The sequence below is a fragment of the Gallus gallus genome, assembly GCF_016699485.2.
Source record: "Gallus gallus isolate bGalGal1 chromosome 35 unlocalized genomic scaffold, bGalGal1.mat.broiler.GRCg7b 35_unloc5, whole genome shotgun sequence".
NCBI lineage: Eukaryota > Metazoa > Chordata > Aves > Galliformes > Phasianidae > Gallus > Gallus gallus.
The window spans coordinates 29,076-44,029 of record NW_024095960.1 but is presented as its reverse complement, the minus strand read 5'-3'; the positions used below and the strand labels follow the sequence as shown (position 1 = coordinate 44,029).

Here is a 14,954-nt window from a genome sequence, read left to right as displayed (position 1 = left end):
GAGGACCCACCTGAGCGGGGCTGTATCCCTCATAGAGGTGGAATCGGCCCTGCAGGACGGCGCAGGGCACGGAGCCCAGAGTGCCCACCACCAGGCGGCCCGCGTGGCCCGACACTGCCCAACAGCGACCCACAGCTGCCCCACGGCTGCCCCACAACTCACAGCTCACGGGGGCAAACGTGGGGACACATAGGGGGACATAGGGACACATAGGGACACATACAGACCCCATAGAGACCCATAGGGAGACATAGGGACACATAGCGACCAATAGGGACACATAGGGAGACATAGGGACCCATAGAGACCCATAGGGACACATTGGGACCCATAGAGACCCATAACTGACCCATAGGAACCCATACAGACCCATAGAGACCCATAGAGACCCATAACTGACCCATAAGTAACCTATAGGGACCCATAGAGACCCATAAGTGACCCATAGAGACCCATAAGTGACCCATAGTGACCTATAGGAACACATAGGGACCCATAGTGACCCATTGGGACCCATAGGACCCATAGACACCCATAGGGACACATGGGGACCCATACTGACCCATAGAGACCCATAGGGACCCATAGGGACCCATAAGTGACCCATAGACACCCATAGAGACCCATAGGAATCCATAGGGACCCATAGAGACCCATAGGAACCCATAGAGACCCATAGGGACCCATAGAGACCCCATAGAGACCCATAAGTGACCCATAGAGACCCATAAGGAACACCCTGGACCCATAAGTGAGGCCCCAGACCCACAGCTGCCCCACGGCTGCCCCACAACTCACAGCTCACGGGGGCAAACGTGGGGACACATAGGGGGACATAGGGACCCATAGGGAGAGATAGGGACCCATAGAGACCCATTGGGACACATACAGACCCCATAGAGACCCATACGGACCCATAGAGACCCATAAGTGACCCATAGGGACCCATAGAGACCCATAGAGACCCACAGTGACCTATAGGGACCCATAGAGACCCATAGGAACCCATAGAGACCCATAAGAGCCCCATAGGAACCCATAGGGACCCATAGGGACCCATAGAGACGCGTAAGTGACCCATAGTGACCCATAGGGACACACAGGGACCCATAGGGACACACAGGGACCCATAGAGACCCATAACTGACCCACAGTGACCTATAGGGACCCATAGAGACCCATAGGAACCCATAGAGACCCATAGGGACCCATAAGTGACCCATAGACACCCATAGAGACCCATAGGAATCCATAGAGACCCATAAGAGCCCCATAGTGACCCATAGAGACCCATAGGGACCCATAGAGACCCATACTGACCTATAGGGACCCATAGAGACACATAGGGACACATAGGGAACCATAGAGACCCATAGGGACACACAGAGACCCATAGGGACATAAAGGGACCCATAGAGACCCATAAGTGACCCATACTGACCTATAGGGACCCATATATAGGACTGAACCCCCCAATCCCCCATATATAGGGCTGAATCCCCCCCCCCATCCCCCCATCTATAGGGCTGACCCCTCCTAAACCCCCATTACCCCCCATCTATGGGGCAGAACCCACCCCCAACCCCCCATATGTGGGGCTGACTCCCTCCTATCCCCCCCCACCCCCCATCTATGGGGCTGAACCGCCCCCCAACCCCCCCATATATGGAGCTGACCCCCCCCAAACACCCCTTTACCCCCCATCTATGGGGCTGAACCGCCCCCCAACCCCCCATATATGGAGCTGACCCCCCCCCAAACACCCCTTTACCCCCCATCTATGGGGCAGAACCCCCCCCCAAACCCTCCCTACCCCCCATCTATGGGGCAGAACCCACCCCCAAACCCTCCCAACCCCCCATATATGGGGCTCACCCCCTCCTATCCCCCCCCACCCCCCATCTATGGGGCTGAACCCCCCCCAACCCCCCCCATATATAGGGCTGACCCTACCCATACCCCCATCTATGGGGCAGAACCCCCCCCCAACCCGCCATCTATGGGGCAGAACCTCCCCCACCCCCTTTACCCCCCATCTATGGGGCAGAATCCCCCCTCAACCCCCCATATATGGGGGTGACCCCCCCCAAACCCCCATCTATGGGGCAGATCCCCCCCCCCAAACCCCCTTTACCCCCCCATCTATGGGGCAGAACCCTCCCTCAACCCCCCATATATAGGGCTGACCCCCCCCATACCGCCATATATGGGGCAGAACCCCCCCCCAAACCCCCCATTACCCCCCATCTATGGGGCAGAAACCCCCCCAAACCCCCCATTACCCCCCCCATCTATGGGGCAGAAGCCCCCCCAAACCCTCCCAACCCCCCATATATGGGGCAGAATACCCCCAAACCCTCCCTACCCCCCATCTATGGGGCTCACCACTTTATACCCCCCCACCCCCCATCTATGGGGCAGAATACTCCCAAACCCTTCCCACCCCCCATCTATGGGGCTGAACCCCCCCCCAAACCCCCATTACCCCCCATCTATGGGGCTGAACCCCCCCCCAACACCCATATATGGGGCAGAACCCCCCCCCAAACCCTCCCTACCCCCCATATATGGGGCTACAACCCCCATACCCCCATCTATGGGGCTGAACCCCCCCCCCAACCCCCCATCTATGGGGCAGAACTCACCCCCAAACCCCCTTTACCCCCCATCTATGGGGCTGAACCCCCCCCAACCCCCCATATATAGGGCTGACACCCCCCATACCGCCATCTATGGGGCAGAACCCCCCCCAAACCCTCCCAATCCCCCATATATGGGGCAGAACCCCCCCTTATCCCCCCCCACACCCCATCTATGGGGCTGAATCCCCCCCAACCCCCCATACATAGGGCTGATCCCCCCCCAAACCCGCCCTACCCCCCATCTATGGGGCTGAACCCCCCCCAAACCCCCTTTACTCCCAATCTATGGGGCAGAACCACCCCCCAAACCCTCCCAACCCCCCATCTATGGGGCTGAACCCCCCCTTATCCCCCCCCACCCCCCATCTATGGGGCTGAATCCCTCCCCAACCCCCCATCTATGGGGCCAATCCCCCCAAACCCCCCATTACACCCCATCTATGGGGCAGAAGCCCCCCCAGACCCTCCCTACCCCCATATATGGGGCTACAACCCCCATACCCCCATCTATGGGCTGAACCCCCCCCCAACCCCCCATATATAGGGCTGACACCCCCATACCTCCATCTATGGGGCAGATCCCCCCCCCAAACCCTCCCTACCCCCATCTATGGGGCTGAACCCCCCCCAAACCCTCCCTACCCCCATCTATGGGGCTGCCCCCCCCCCCCAACCCCCTTTACCCCCCATCTATGGGGCTGAACCCCCCCCCAACACCCATATATGGGGCAGAACCCCCCCCAAACCCCTCTTTCCCCCCCATCTATGGGGCTGAATCCCTCCCTACCCCCATCTATGGGGCTGCCCCCCCCCCCCAAACCCCCATTACCCCCCATCTATGGGGCTGAACCCCCCCCCAACACCCATATATGGGGCAGAACCCCCCCCCAAAGCCCCTTTACCCCCCATCTATGGGGCTGAACCGCCCCCCCAACCCCCCATATATAGGGCTGACCCCCCCCATACCGCCATCTATGGGGCAGAACCCCCCCCAGACCCTCCCTACCCCCATCTATGGGGCTGCCCCCCCCCCCCAAACCCCCTTTACCCCCCATCTATGGGGCTGAACCCTCCCCCCCAACACCCATATATGGGGCAGAACCCCCCCCCAAACCCCCCATTACCCCCCATCTATGGGGCTGAACCCCCCCCCAGCACCCATATATGGGGCAGAACCACCCCAAACCCCATTTACCCCCCATCTATGGGGCTGAACCCCCCCCCCAACACCCATATATGGGGCAGAACCCCCCCCCAAAGCCCCTTTACCCCCCATCTATGGGGCTGAACCGCCCCCCAACCCCCCATATATAGGGCTGACCCCCCCCATACCGCCATCTATGGGGCAGAACCCCCCCCAGACCCTCCCTACCCCCATCTATGGGGCTGCCCCCCCCCCCCCAAACCCCCTTTACCCCCCATCTATGGGGCTGAACCCTCCCCCCCAACACCCATATATGGGGCAGAACCCCCCCCAAACCCCCTTTACCCCCCATCTATGGGGCTGAACCCCCCCCGAACACCCATCTATGGGGCTGCCCCCCCCCCCAAACCCCCTTTACCCCTCATCTATGGGGCTGAACCCCCCCCCAACACCCATATATGGGGCAGAACCCCCCCCAAACCCCCATTACCCCCCATCTATGGGGCTGAATCCCTCCCTACCCCCATCTATGGGGCAGAACCCCCCCCAAACCCCCCATTACCCCCCATCTATGGGGCTGAACCCCCCCCCCAACACCCATCTATGGGGCAGAACCCCCCCCAAAGCCCCTTTACCCCCCATCTATGGGGCTGAACCGCCCCCCAACCCCCCATATATAGGGCTGACCCCCCCCATACCGCCATCTATGGGGCAGAACCCCCCCCAGACCCTCCCTACCCCCATCTATGGGGCTGCCCCCCCCCCCCAAACCCCCTTTACCCCCCATCTATGGGGCTGAACCCCCACCCCAACACCCATCTATGGGGCAGAACCCCCCCCAAACCCCCCATTACCCCCCATCTATGGGGCTGACCGGTGCTGCGGGGGAAGTGGGGGATGTCCGCGTAGTCCACGCTGTGGGGCTGCCCCAAATCTTCGGCCAAAGCTCCCAGGCCGGACCCACACACCAACCCCACGCGGGGGGAAACCCCCCCAAAGTGGGACCCCAACCAGGCGGCCGCCTCCGAGCAGCACTCGTAGCTGTGGGGGGGACCCAGAGAGACACGTTGGGACCCATAGCGACCCATAGCGACCCATAGAGATCCATAGAGACCCATAGAAACCCCATAGAGACCCATAGCGACCCATAGGGACCCATAGGAACCCATTGGGACCCATAGGGACCCTTAGGGACCCATAGAGACACATTGGGACCCATACAGACCCATAGAGACCCATTGGAACCCATTGGGACCCATAGAGACCCATAGAGACCCATAGGGAACCATAGAGACCCATAGAGACCCCATAGAGACCCATTGGGACCCATAGAGACCCATAGACACCCATTGGGACCCATAGAGACCCCATAGAGACCCATTGGGACCCATAGGGACACATAGGGACCCATTGGGACCCATAGAGACCCATAGGAACGCATAGAGACCCATAGGAACGCATAGAGACCCATAGAGACCCATAGAGACCCATAGAGATCCATAGAGACCCATTGGGACCCATAGAGACCCATTGGGACCAATAGAGACCCATTGGGACCCATAGGGACACATAGAGACCCATAGAGACCCCATAGAGACCCATTGGGACCCATAGAGACCCATAGAGACCCATTGGGACCCATTGGGACCCATTGGGACCCATAGGAACGCATAGAGACCCATTCAGACCCATTGGGACCCATAGAGACCCATTGGGACCCATTGGGAACCATAGAGCCCTCATAAAGACCCACTGAGCCCATAGAGACACATTGGGACCCATAGAGACCCATAGAGACCCCATAGAGACCCATTGGGACCCATAGAGACCCATAGGAACGCATAGAGACCCATTCAGACCCATTGGGATCCATAGAGACCCATTGGGACCCATTGGGACCCATAGAGCCCTCATAAAGACCCACTGAGCCCATAGAGACCCAAAGAGACCCATAGAGCCCCATAGAGACCCCATAGGAACCCTTAGGGACACATTGGGACCCATAGAGACTCATTCGGACCCATAGAGACCCATAGAGACCCATAGAGACCCGTAGGGATCCATAGAGACACATAGGGACCCATAGAGACCCATAGAGACCCATTGGGACCCATAGAGACCCATAGAGCCCCATAAGGACCCATAGGGACCCATAGGGACCCATAGAGACCCGTAGGGATCCATAGAGACACATAGGGACCCATAGAGACCCATTGGGACCCATTGGGAACCATAGAGCCCTCATAAAGACCCACTGAGCCCATAGAGACACATTGGGACCCATAGAGACCCATAGAGACCCCATAGAGACCCATTGGGACCCATAGAGACCCATAGGAACGCATAGAGACCCATTCAGACCCATTGGGATCCATAGAGACCCATTGGGACCCATTGGGACCCATAGAGCCCTCATAAAGACCCACTGAGCCCATAGAGACCCAAAGAGACCCATAGAGCCCCATAGAGACCCCATAGGAACCCTTAGGGACACATTGGGACCCATAGAGACTCATTCGGACCCATAGAGACCCATAGAGACCCATAGAGACCCGTAGGGATCCATAGAGACACATAGGGACCCATAGAGACCCATAGAGACCCATTGGGACCCATAGAGACCCATAGAGCCCCATAAGGACCCATAGGGACCCATAGGGACCCATAGAGACCCGTAGGGATCCATAGAGACACATAGGGACCCATAGAGACCCATTGGGACCCATAGAGACCCATTCAGACCCATTGGGACCAATAGAGACCCATTGGGACCAATAGAGACCCATTGGGACCCATTGGGACCCACAGAGCCCTCATAAAGACCCACTGAGCCCATAGAGACCCAAAGAGACCCATAGAGCCCCATAGAGACCCCATAGGAACCCTTAGGGACACATTGGGACCCATAGAGACCCATTCGGACCCATGGAGACCCATAGAGACCCATTCGGACCCGTAGAGATCCATAGAGACCCCATAGGGACCCCATAGGGACCCATAGAGACCCATAGGGACCCCATAGGGACACATAGGGACCCATAGGGACCCATAGGGAATCATTGGGACCCATAGGGACCCCATAGAGACCCATACGGACCCATACAGACCCATAGGGACCCATAGGGACACATTGGAACCCATTGGGAACCATAGAGACCCATAGGGACCCATAGGGACCCATAGAGACACATTGGGACCCATAGAGACCCATAGGGACCCATAGGGACACATTGGGACCCATAGAGCCCTATAGAGCCCCATAGGGATCCATAGAGACCCCATAGAGATCCATTGGGAGCCAATGAGACCCATAGAGACCCATAGAGACCCATAGAGACCCATAGACACACATTGGGACCCATGGGGACCCATAGGAACACATTGGGACACCATAGAGATGCATAGAGACCCATAGGGACACATTGGGACCCATAGAGACCCCATAGGGACCCATAGAGACCCATTGGAACCCATTGGGACCCATAGAGACCCATAGAGAACCATAGAGACCCGTAGGGAACCATAGGGACCCATAGAGACACATTGGGACCCATAGAGACCCATAGAGACACATTGGGACCCATAGAGACCCATAGAGACCCATTGGAACCCATTGGGACCCATAGAGACCCATAGAGACCCATAGAGACCCATAGAGACCCATAGAGACCCCATAGAGACCCATTGGGACCCATTGGGACCCATTGGGACCCATAGAGACCCATTGGGACACATTGGGACCCATAGAGACCCATTGGGACCCATAGGGACACATAGAGACCCATTGGAACCCATTGGGACCCATAGAGACCCATAGAGACCCATAGGGAACCATAGAGACCCATAGAGACCCCATAGAGACCCATTGGGACCCATAGAGACCCATAGAGACCCATTGGGACCCATAGAGACCCATAGAGACCCCATAGAGACCCATTGGGACCCATACCGACCCATAGGGACCCATAGGGACCAGTAGGGACCAATAGGGACCCATAGGGACCCATAGGGACACATTGGGACCCATAGAGACCCATAGAGACCCATTGGGACCCATAGAGACCCATAGAGACCCATTGGAACCCATTGGGACCCATAGAGACCCATAGAGACCCATAGGGACACATAGAGACCCATAGAGACCCATTGGGACCCACAGGGACCCATAGAAACCCCATAGAACCCCATAGTGGCCCATAGGGACCCCACAGTGCCCCATAGAGACCCATAGAGGACCCATAGAGCCCCACAGCACCTCATAGAGACCCCATAGAACCCCACAGGGACCCCACAGGGACCCCATAGAGACATATAGTGCCCCACAGCGCCCCATAGAGACCCCATAGAACCACATAGAACCCCATAGGGACCCCATAGAGATCCATAGAGACCCATAGAGCCCCACAGAGACCCCATAGAGCCCCATAGCGCCTCATAGAAACCCCATAGAACCCCATAGGGTCCCATAGGTACCCCATAGTGCCCCATTGACACCCCATAATGCCCATAGAGAGCCATAGAGGCCCCATAGAGATTCCATAGGGACCCCATAGAGACCCATAGGGACCCCACAGTGCCCCATAGAGCCCCACAGCGCCCCATAGAGACCCCATAAAACCCCATAAAGACCCAATAGTGTCCCATAGAGACCACACAGTGCCCCATAGAGACCCATAGCGCCCCATAGAGACCCCATAGCGCCCCATAGGGACCCCATAGCACCCCATACAGATTCACAGCGCCCCATAGGGACCCATAGCGCCCCATAGAGATTCACAGCGCCCCATAGAGACCCCACAGTGCCCCATAGAGACCCCACAGAACGCCATAGGGACCCCATAGCGACCCATAGAGATTAACAGCACCCCATAGAGACCCCGGAGTGCCCCGTGGAGACCCATAGAGAGCCCACCGCGCCCCATAGAGACCCCATAGAACCCCATAGGGACCCCATAGTGCCCCATAGAGATTAACAGCACCCCATAGAGACCCCGGAGTGCCCCATAGAGAGCCATAGAGACCCCACAGTGCCCCATAGAGACCCCATAGACCCCATAGCGACCCATAGAGATTAACACTGCCCCATAGAGACCCCGGAGTGCCCCATAGAGAGCCATAGAGACCCCACAGTGCCCCATAGAGACCCCATAGAACCCCATAGAGACCCATAGAGGCCCCATAGAGCCCCACAGCGCCCCATAGAGACCCCATAGAACCCCATAGTTACCCCATAAAGATCCATAGAGACCCATAGAGACCCACAGAGACCCCATAGAGCCCCATAGCGCCCCATAGAAACCCCATAGAACCCCATAGGGGCCCCATAGGGACCCCACAGTGCCCCATAGGGACCCCATAATGCCCATAGAGACCCATAGAGGCCCCATAGAGTCCCATAGCGCCCCATAGAACCCCATAGGGGCCTCATACGGACCCCACAGTGCCCCATAGGGACCCCATAATTCCCACAGAGACCCATAGAGGCCCTATAGAGATTCCATACGGACCCCATAGAGACCCATAGAGACCCCACAGTACCCCATAGAGACCCCACAGTGCCCCATAGAGATCCATAGAGACCCACAGAGACCCCATAGAGCCCCACAGCGCCCCATAGAGACCCCATAGAACCCCATAGTTACCCCATAGAGATCCATAGAGACCCACAGAGACCCCATAGAGCCCCATAGCGCCCCATAGAAACCCCATAGAACCCCATAGGGGCCCCATAGGGACCCCACAGTGCCCCATAGGGACCCCATAATGCCCATAGAGACCCATAGAGGCCCCATAGAGTCCCATAGCGCCCCATAGAACCCCATAGAACCCCATAGGGGCCTCATAGGGACCCCACAGTGCCCCATAGGGACCCCATAATTCCCATAGAGACCCATAGAGGCCCTATAGAGATTCCATACGGACCCCATAGAGACCCATAGGGACCCCACAGTACCCCATAGAGACCCTACAGTGCCCCATAGAGAGGCATAGAGGCCCCATAGAGCCCCACGGAGCCCCACTGACCCCCATTGGCCCCGTTGAACTCAATGGACCCCATTGAACTCAATGGCCCCCCGTCACGTGACTAAGTTCCCCGTCACGTGACGCGGAAGCGCCGCTCGGACTTAGCCCAGGGGCGGCGGCGAAGGGGGCGGGACCAATGGGGGGGGGGGGGGAACGGCGGGCGCTGATTGGTTGAAGCGGGGGCGGGAGCCGGCGGGGAGCGCTGTGATTGGCTGAGAGGATGAGGCGAGGGGGGCAACGCCCAGACTTAAGGGGTCCCGAGCATAATTAGAGCCGGGTTAATTAGGGTTAATTGCGGGGAGGCGAGGCGAGGGGGGGGGGGGAATGAAGGGCGTAATTAAGGATAGTTAAGTTGGGGGGGAGGGGGGGGAGGGGAGGGATGAAGGGCGCATGCGCGGCCCGCTCACCTCCCGTCCATGGTAAAGACGCTCTGAGCACCGGGCCGGAAGTGCGGCGACCTTAAGGGGGGAACGGACCAATCAGCGGCGCCCGCAACGCCCCCTCGGCGATCATCGACCAATCAGAGGGAGGGGTGGGGGGAAAACCGCGCCCCCGAGCGGCGTTGTCATGGAGACGGGGCGGAAGCGGGATGGTCACGTGGTGCAGAGCGGACCAATCAGAGAGAGGAGAAGGGAACAACGCCCCCCTCGCGGGCTGTTGTCATGGAGATGGGGCGGAAGCGGGAGGGTCACGTGAGGGAAGCGGGCCAATCAGAGAGGAGAAGGAAGCAACGCTCCCCGCCCGGCGTTGCCATGGAGTTAAAAGGGGCGGAGAGGTCACGTGAGGAAGGGGAGCCAATCAGAGAGCGGGGAGGGAAACCGCGCCCCCGAGCGGCGTTGCTATGGAGATTGAGAGGCAAAGGAGGCGGAGGGAAGAGATCACGTGGGGGGAAGTGGACCAATCAGAGGCCGAAGAGCGAAACCACGCCCCCTTCAGCGGCGTTGCTATGGCGACTGAGCGGAAGTGGGGTGGGGAGGGAGGATCACGTGAGGGGGAGCGAGCCAATGAGAGCGGGAGCTGCGATCACGTGAGGTCAACGAGGCAATGGGGAGAGAGGGGCGGAGCTAGGGAGTGGTCACGTGAGGGCAGGGAGCCAATCAGGAGGGCGGGTGAGTGGGAAGAGGGGCGGTCACGTGGTGGGCCGGCGGCCAGTCGGGAGCGAGGCGGCGGCCATGGCGGACGGGGAGCGCTCCCCGCTGCTGGCGGCGGAGGGGACCCCCGGAGGGGCGGGGCCGAAAGGTGGGGGAGGGGCTTAAAGGGGGCGGGGCTTAAAGGGGGGAGGGGCCGCGGGGTGGGGGAGGGGTCGTAGGGAGGGGGTGGGGGGGGAGACGGGGGTCGTGGGGAGGGGGCGGGGCTGCTGTGTGGGGTGGGAGGGGCCTAAAGGGGGCGGGGCCTAAAAGGGGGCGGGGCCATAGTGTGGGTGTGGCCGTGGGGTGGGCGGGGCTTGAAGGGGTGGGAGGGATTGGGGGGGGTGTGGGGTCGCTATGGGGCTCTGTGGGGGTTCTATGGGGCCACTGTGGGGCTCTATGGGGCCACTGTGGGTCCCTATGGGGCTCTATGGGGACACTGTGGGTCCCTATGCATCCCTATGGGGCTCTATGGGGTTCTATGGGGGCACTGTTGGTCGCTATGGGGCTCTATGAGGGCTCTGTGGGTCCCTATGGGTCCCTATGGGGCTCTATGGGGGCGCTATGGGTCTCTATGGGGCTCTATGGGGGCTCTGTGGGTCGCTATGGGGCTCTATGGGGGCTCTGTGGGTCCCTATGGGGCTCTATGGGGCTCTGTGGGGTTCTATGGGGGCACTGTTGGTCGCTATGGGGCTCTATGAGGGCTCTGTGGGTCCCTATGGGTCCCTATGGGGCGCTATGGGGGCGCTATGGGTCTCTATGGGGCTCTATGGGGGCTCTGTGGGCTGCTATGGGTCCCCATGGGGCCCTATGGGGACACTGTGGGTCGCTATGGGGCTCTATGGGGGCACTGTGGGTCCCTATGGGGCTCTGTGGGGCTCTATGGGGTTACTGTGGGTCGCTATGGGGCTCTATGAGGGCTCTGTGGGTCGCTGTGGGTCCCTATGGGGCTCTATGGGGCTTTATGGGGTTACTGTGGGTCGCTATGGGGCTCTATGAGGGCTCTGTGGGTCGCTGTGGGTCCCTATGGGGGCTCTATGGGGCTCTATGGGGTTCTATGGGGGCTCTGTGGGGCTCTGTGGGCCTCTATGGGGTACTGTGGGTCACTATGGGGCTCTGTGGGGCTCTATGGGGGCTCTGTGGGTCCCTATGGGGCTCTACGGGGGCACTGTGGGTCCCTATGGAGCTCTGTGGGGGCACTGTGGGTCGCTGTGGGTCCCTATGGGGCTCTATGGGGGCACTGTGGGTCCCTATGGGGCTCTATGAGGGCTCTGTGGGTCACTGTGGGTTCCTATGGGGCTCTATGGGGCTCTATGGGATTCTATGGGGGCACTGTGGGTCACTATGGGGTTCTATGGGGCACTGTGGGCTGCTGTGGGGCTCTATGGGTCCCTATGGGGGTCTATGGGGCCTCTGTGATGCCACTGTGGGTCTCTATGGGGCTCTATGGGGGCACTGTGGGTCGTTATGGGGCTCTATGGGGCTCTATGGGGCTCTATGGGGGCTCTCTGGGGCTCTGTGGGACTCTATGGGGCTCTGTGGGGGTTCTATGGGGTTTCTATGGGGGCACTGTGGGTCCCTATGGGGCTCTATGGGGGCACTGTGGGTTCCTATGGGGCTCTATGGGGACACTGTGGGTTGCTGTGGGGCTCTATGGGGGCTCTGTGGGTCATTGTGGGGCTCTATGGGGCTCTATGGGGGCAGTGTGGGTTTCTATGGGGCTCTATGAGGGCTCTGTGGGTCGCTATGGGGCTCTGTGGGGCTCTATGGGGGCACTGTGGGTCGCTATGGGGCTCTATGAGGGCTCTGTGGGTCATTGTGGGGCTCTATGGGGCTCTGTGGGTCTCTATGGGGGCACTGTGGGTTGCTATGGGGCTCTATGGGGACACTGTTGGTCGCTCTGGGTCTCTATGGGGCTCTATGGGGCTCTATGGGGTTCTATGGGGGCTCTGTGGGGCTCTGTGGGCCTCTATGGGGCTCTGTGGGTCCCTATGGTGCTCTGTGGGGCTCTATGGGGCCACTGTGGGTCCCTATGGGGCTCTATGGGGCTCTATGGGTCGCTGTGGGGCTCTATGAGGGCTCTGTGGGTCGCTGTGGGTCCCTATGGGGCTCTATGGGGCTTTATGGGGTTACTGTGGGTCGCTATGGGGCTCTATGAGGGCTCTGTGGGTCACTGTGGGTTCCTATGGGGCTCTCTGGGGCTCTATGGGATTCTATGGGGGCACTGTGGGTCCCTATGGGGCCCTATGGGGGCACTGTGGGTCTCTATGGGGCTCTATGGGGGCACTGTGGGTCGCTATGGGGCTCTATGGGGCTCTGTGAGTCCCTATGGGGCTCTATGGGGGCACTGTGGGTCCCTATGGGTCCCTATGGGTCCCTATGGGGCTCTATTGGGGCGCTATGGGGTTGTATGGGCTCTGTGGGGGCTCTATGGGGGCACTGTGGATCCCTATGGGGCTCTATGGGGACACTGTGGGTCGCTATGGTGCTCTGTGGGGGCTCTGTGGGTTGCTGTGGGTCCCCATGGGGCCCTATGGGGACACTGTGGGTCGCTATGGGTCCCTATGGGGCTCTATGGGGGCACTGTGGGTCCCTATGGGGCCCTATGGGGGCACTGTGGGTCCCTATGGGGCTCTATGAGGGCTCTGTGGGTCGCTGTGGGTCTCTATGAGGGCTCTATGGGGCTCTGTGGGGCTCTATGGGGGCTCTGTGGGGGTCTATGGGTTCTCTGTGGGGCTCTGTGGGTCTCTATGGGGGTTCTGTGGGGGCTCTGTGTGGTTCTATGGGGGCACAGTGGGTCTCTGTGAAGCTCTATGGGTCCCTATGGGTCCCTATGGGGTCTTGTGGGGGCTCTGTGGGTCTCTATGGCGTCTCTATGGGGACTCTATGGGTCTCTATGGGTCTATGGGTTCCTATGGATGTCTACAGGGTCTCTATGGGTTTCTGTGGGGTCTCTATAGGGCTCTATGGGGTCTATGGGGTCCCTATGGAGCACTATAGGTCTTTATGGGGCCCTATGGGGTCTCTACAGGGCCCTATGGGGTCTATGGGGCCCTATGGGGCCGAATGGGTCACTCTGGGGCTCTATGGGGCTCTATGGGGCCCTATGGCGTTCTATGGGGTATCTATGGGGTCTCTGTGGGGTCACTGTGGGTTCCTATGGGTCTCTATGGGGCCCTATGGGGCAGCTATAGGGCTCTATGGGGTCTCTGTGGGGTCTCTATGGGGCCCTACGGAGCCGTATGGGTCACTATGGGGCTCTATGAGGCCCTATGGGGTTCTATGGGGTCTCTGTGGGGTCTGTGTGGGTCTGTATGGTTTCCTATGGGTCTCTATGGGGTCTCTGTGGGTTTCTGTGGGGTCTCTATAGGGGTCTATGGGGTCCCTGTGGAGCGCTATAGGTCTCTATGGGGTCTCTATGGGGCCCTATGGGTCTTTATGGGGCCCTATGGAGCAGCTATGGGGCTCTATGGGGTGTCTGTGGGGTCTCTATGGGGTCTCTATGGGGCCCTACGGGGCCGTATGGGTCACTATGGGGATCTGTGAGGCCCTATGAGGCCCTATGGGGTGTATGGGGTTTTATGGGTCTCTGTGAGGTCTCTGTGGGGCCCTATGGGGTCTCTATGGGGCTGTATGGGAGTCTATGGGGCAGCTGTGGGTCTCTGTGGGATCCCTGTGGGTCTGTATGTGTTCCTATGGGTCTATGGGGTCTCTATGGGGCTCTGTGGGTTTCTGTGGGGTCTCTATAGGGCCCTATGGGGTCTATGGGGTCCCTATGGAGCACTATAGGTCTTTATGGGGCCCTATGGGTCTCTACAGGGCCCTATGGGGCTGTATGGGGTTCTATGGGGCCCTATGTGGTCTATGGGGTTCTATGGGGTCTCTGTGGGGTCTCTGTGGGTCTGTATGGGTTCCTATGGGTCTCTATGGGGTCTCTTTGGGTTTCTGTGGGGTCTCTATGGGGCCCTATGGGGTCTCTATGGGGTCTGTATGGGTCTCTATGGGGTCTCAATGGGG

The 14,954-nt window shown here is 59.6% G+C and overlaps 2 protein-coding genes across 3 annotated transcripts in view; one reads left to right on the top strand and one right to left on the bottom strand.

Annotated features, from left to right (window-relative positions):
- Positions 1–6: 6 nt before the first annotated feature.
- On the bottom strand, positions 7–10,984 carry LOC121108717 (purine nucleoside phosphorylase-like; the record flags this gene model as incomplete). The annotated part of the gene is made up of 4 exons (XM_040656821.2): positions 10,944–10,984; positions 10,218–10,268; positions 4,661–4,827; positions 7–114 (listed from the first exon to the last, which is right to left on the bottom strand). Coding segments are annotated over exons 1-4 (367 nt in total), but the record flags the coding sequence as incomplete, so codon positions are not given.
- Positions 10,954–14,954, top strand: part of PIP4P1 (phosphatidylinositol-4,5-bisphosphate 4-phosphatase 1) — a 25,897-nt gene continuing 21,896 nt past the window's right edge. For both annotated transcript variants that reach the window (XM_040656820.2, XM_040656819.2), the window contains exon 1: positions 10,954–11,049. In XM_040656820.2, coding sequence (XP_040512754.1) covers positions 10,983–11,049 — 67 coding nt within the window. In that variant the 5' untranslated portion in view covers positions 10,954–10,982. The remainder of the gene's footprint in view (positions 11,050–14,954) is intronic.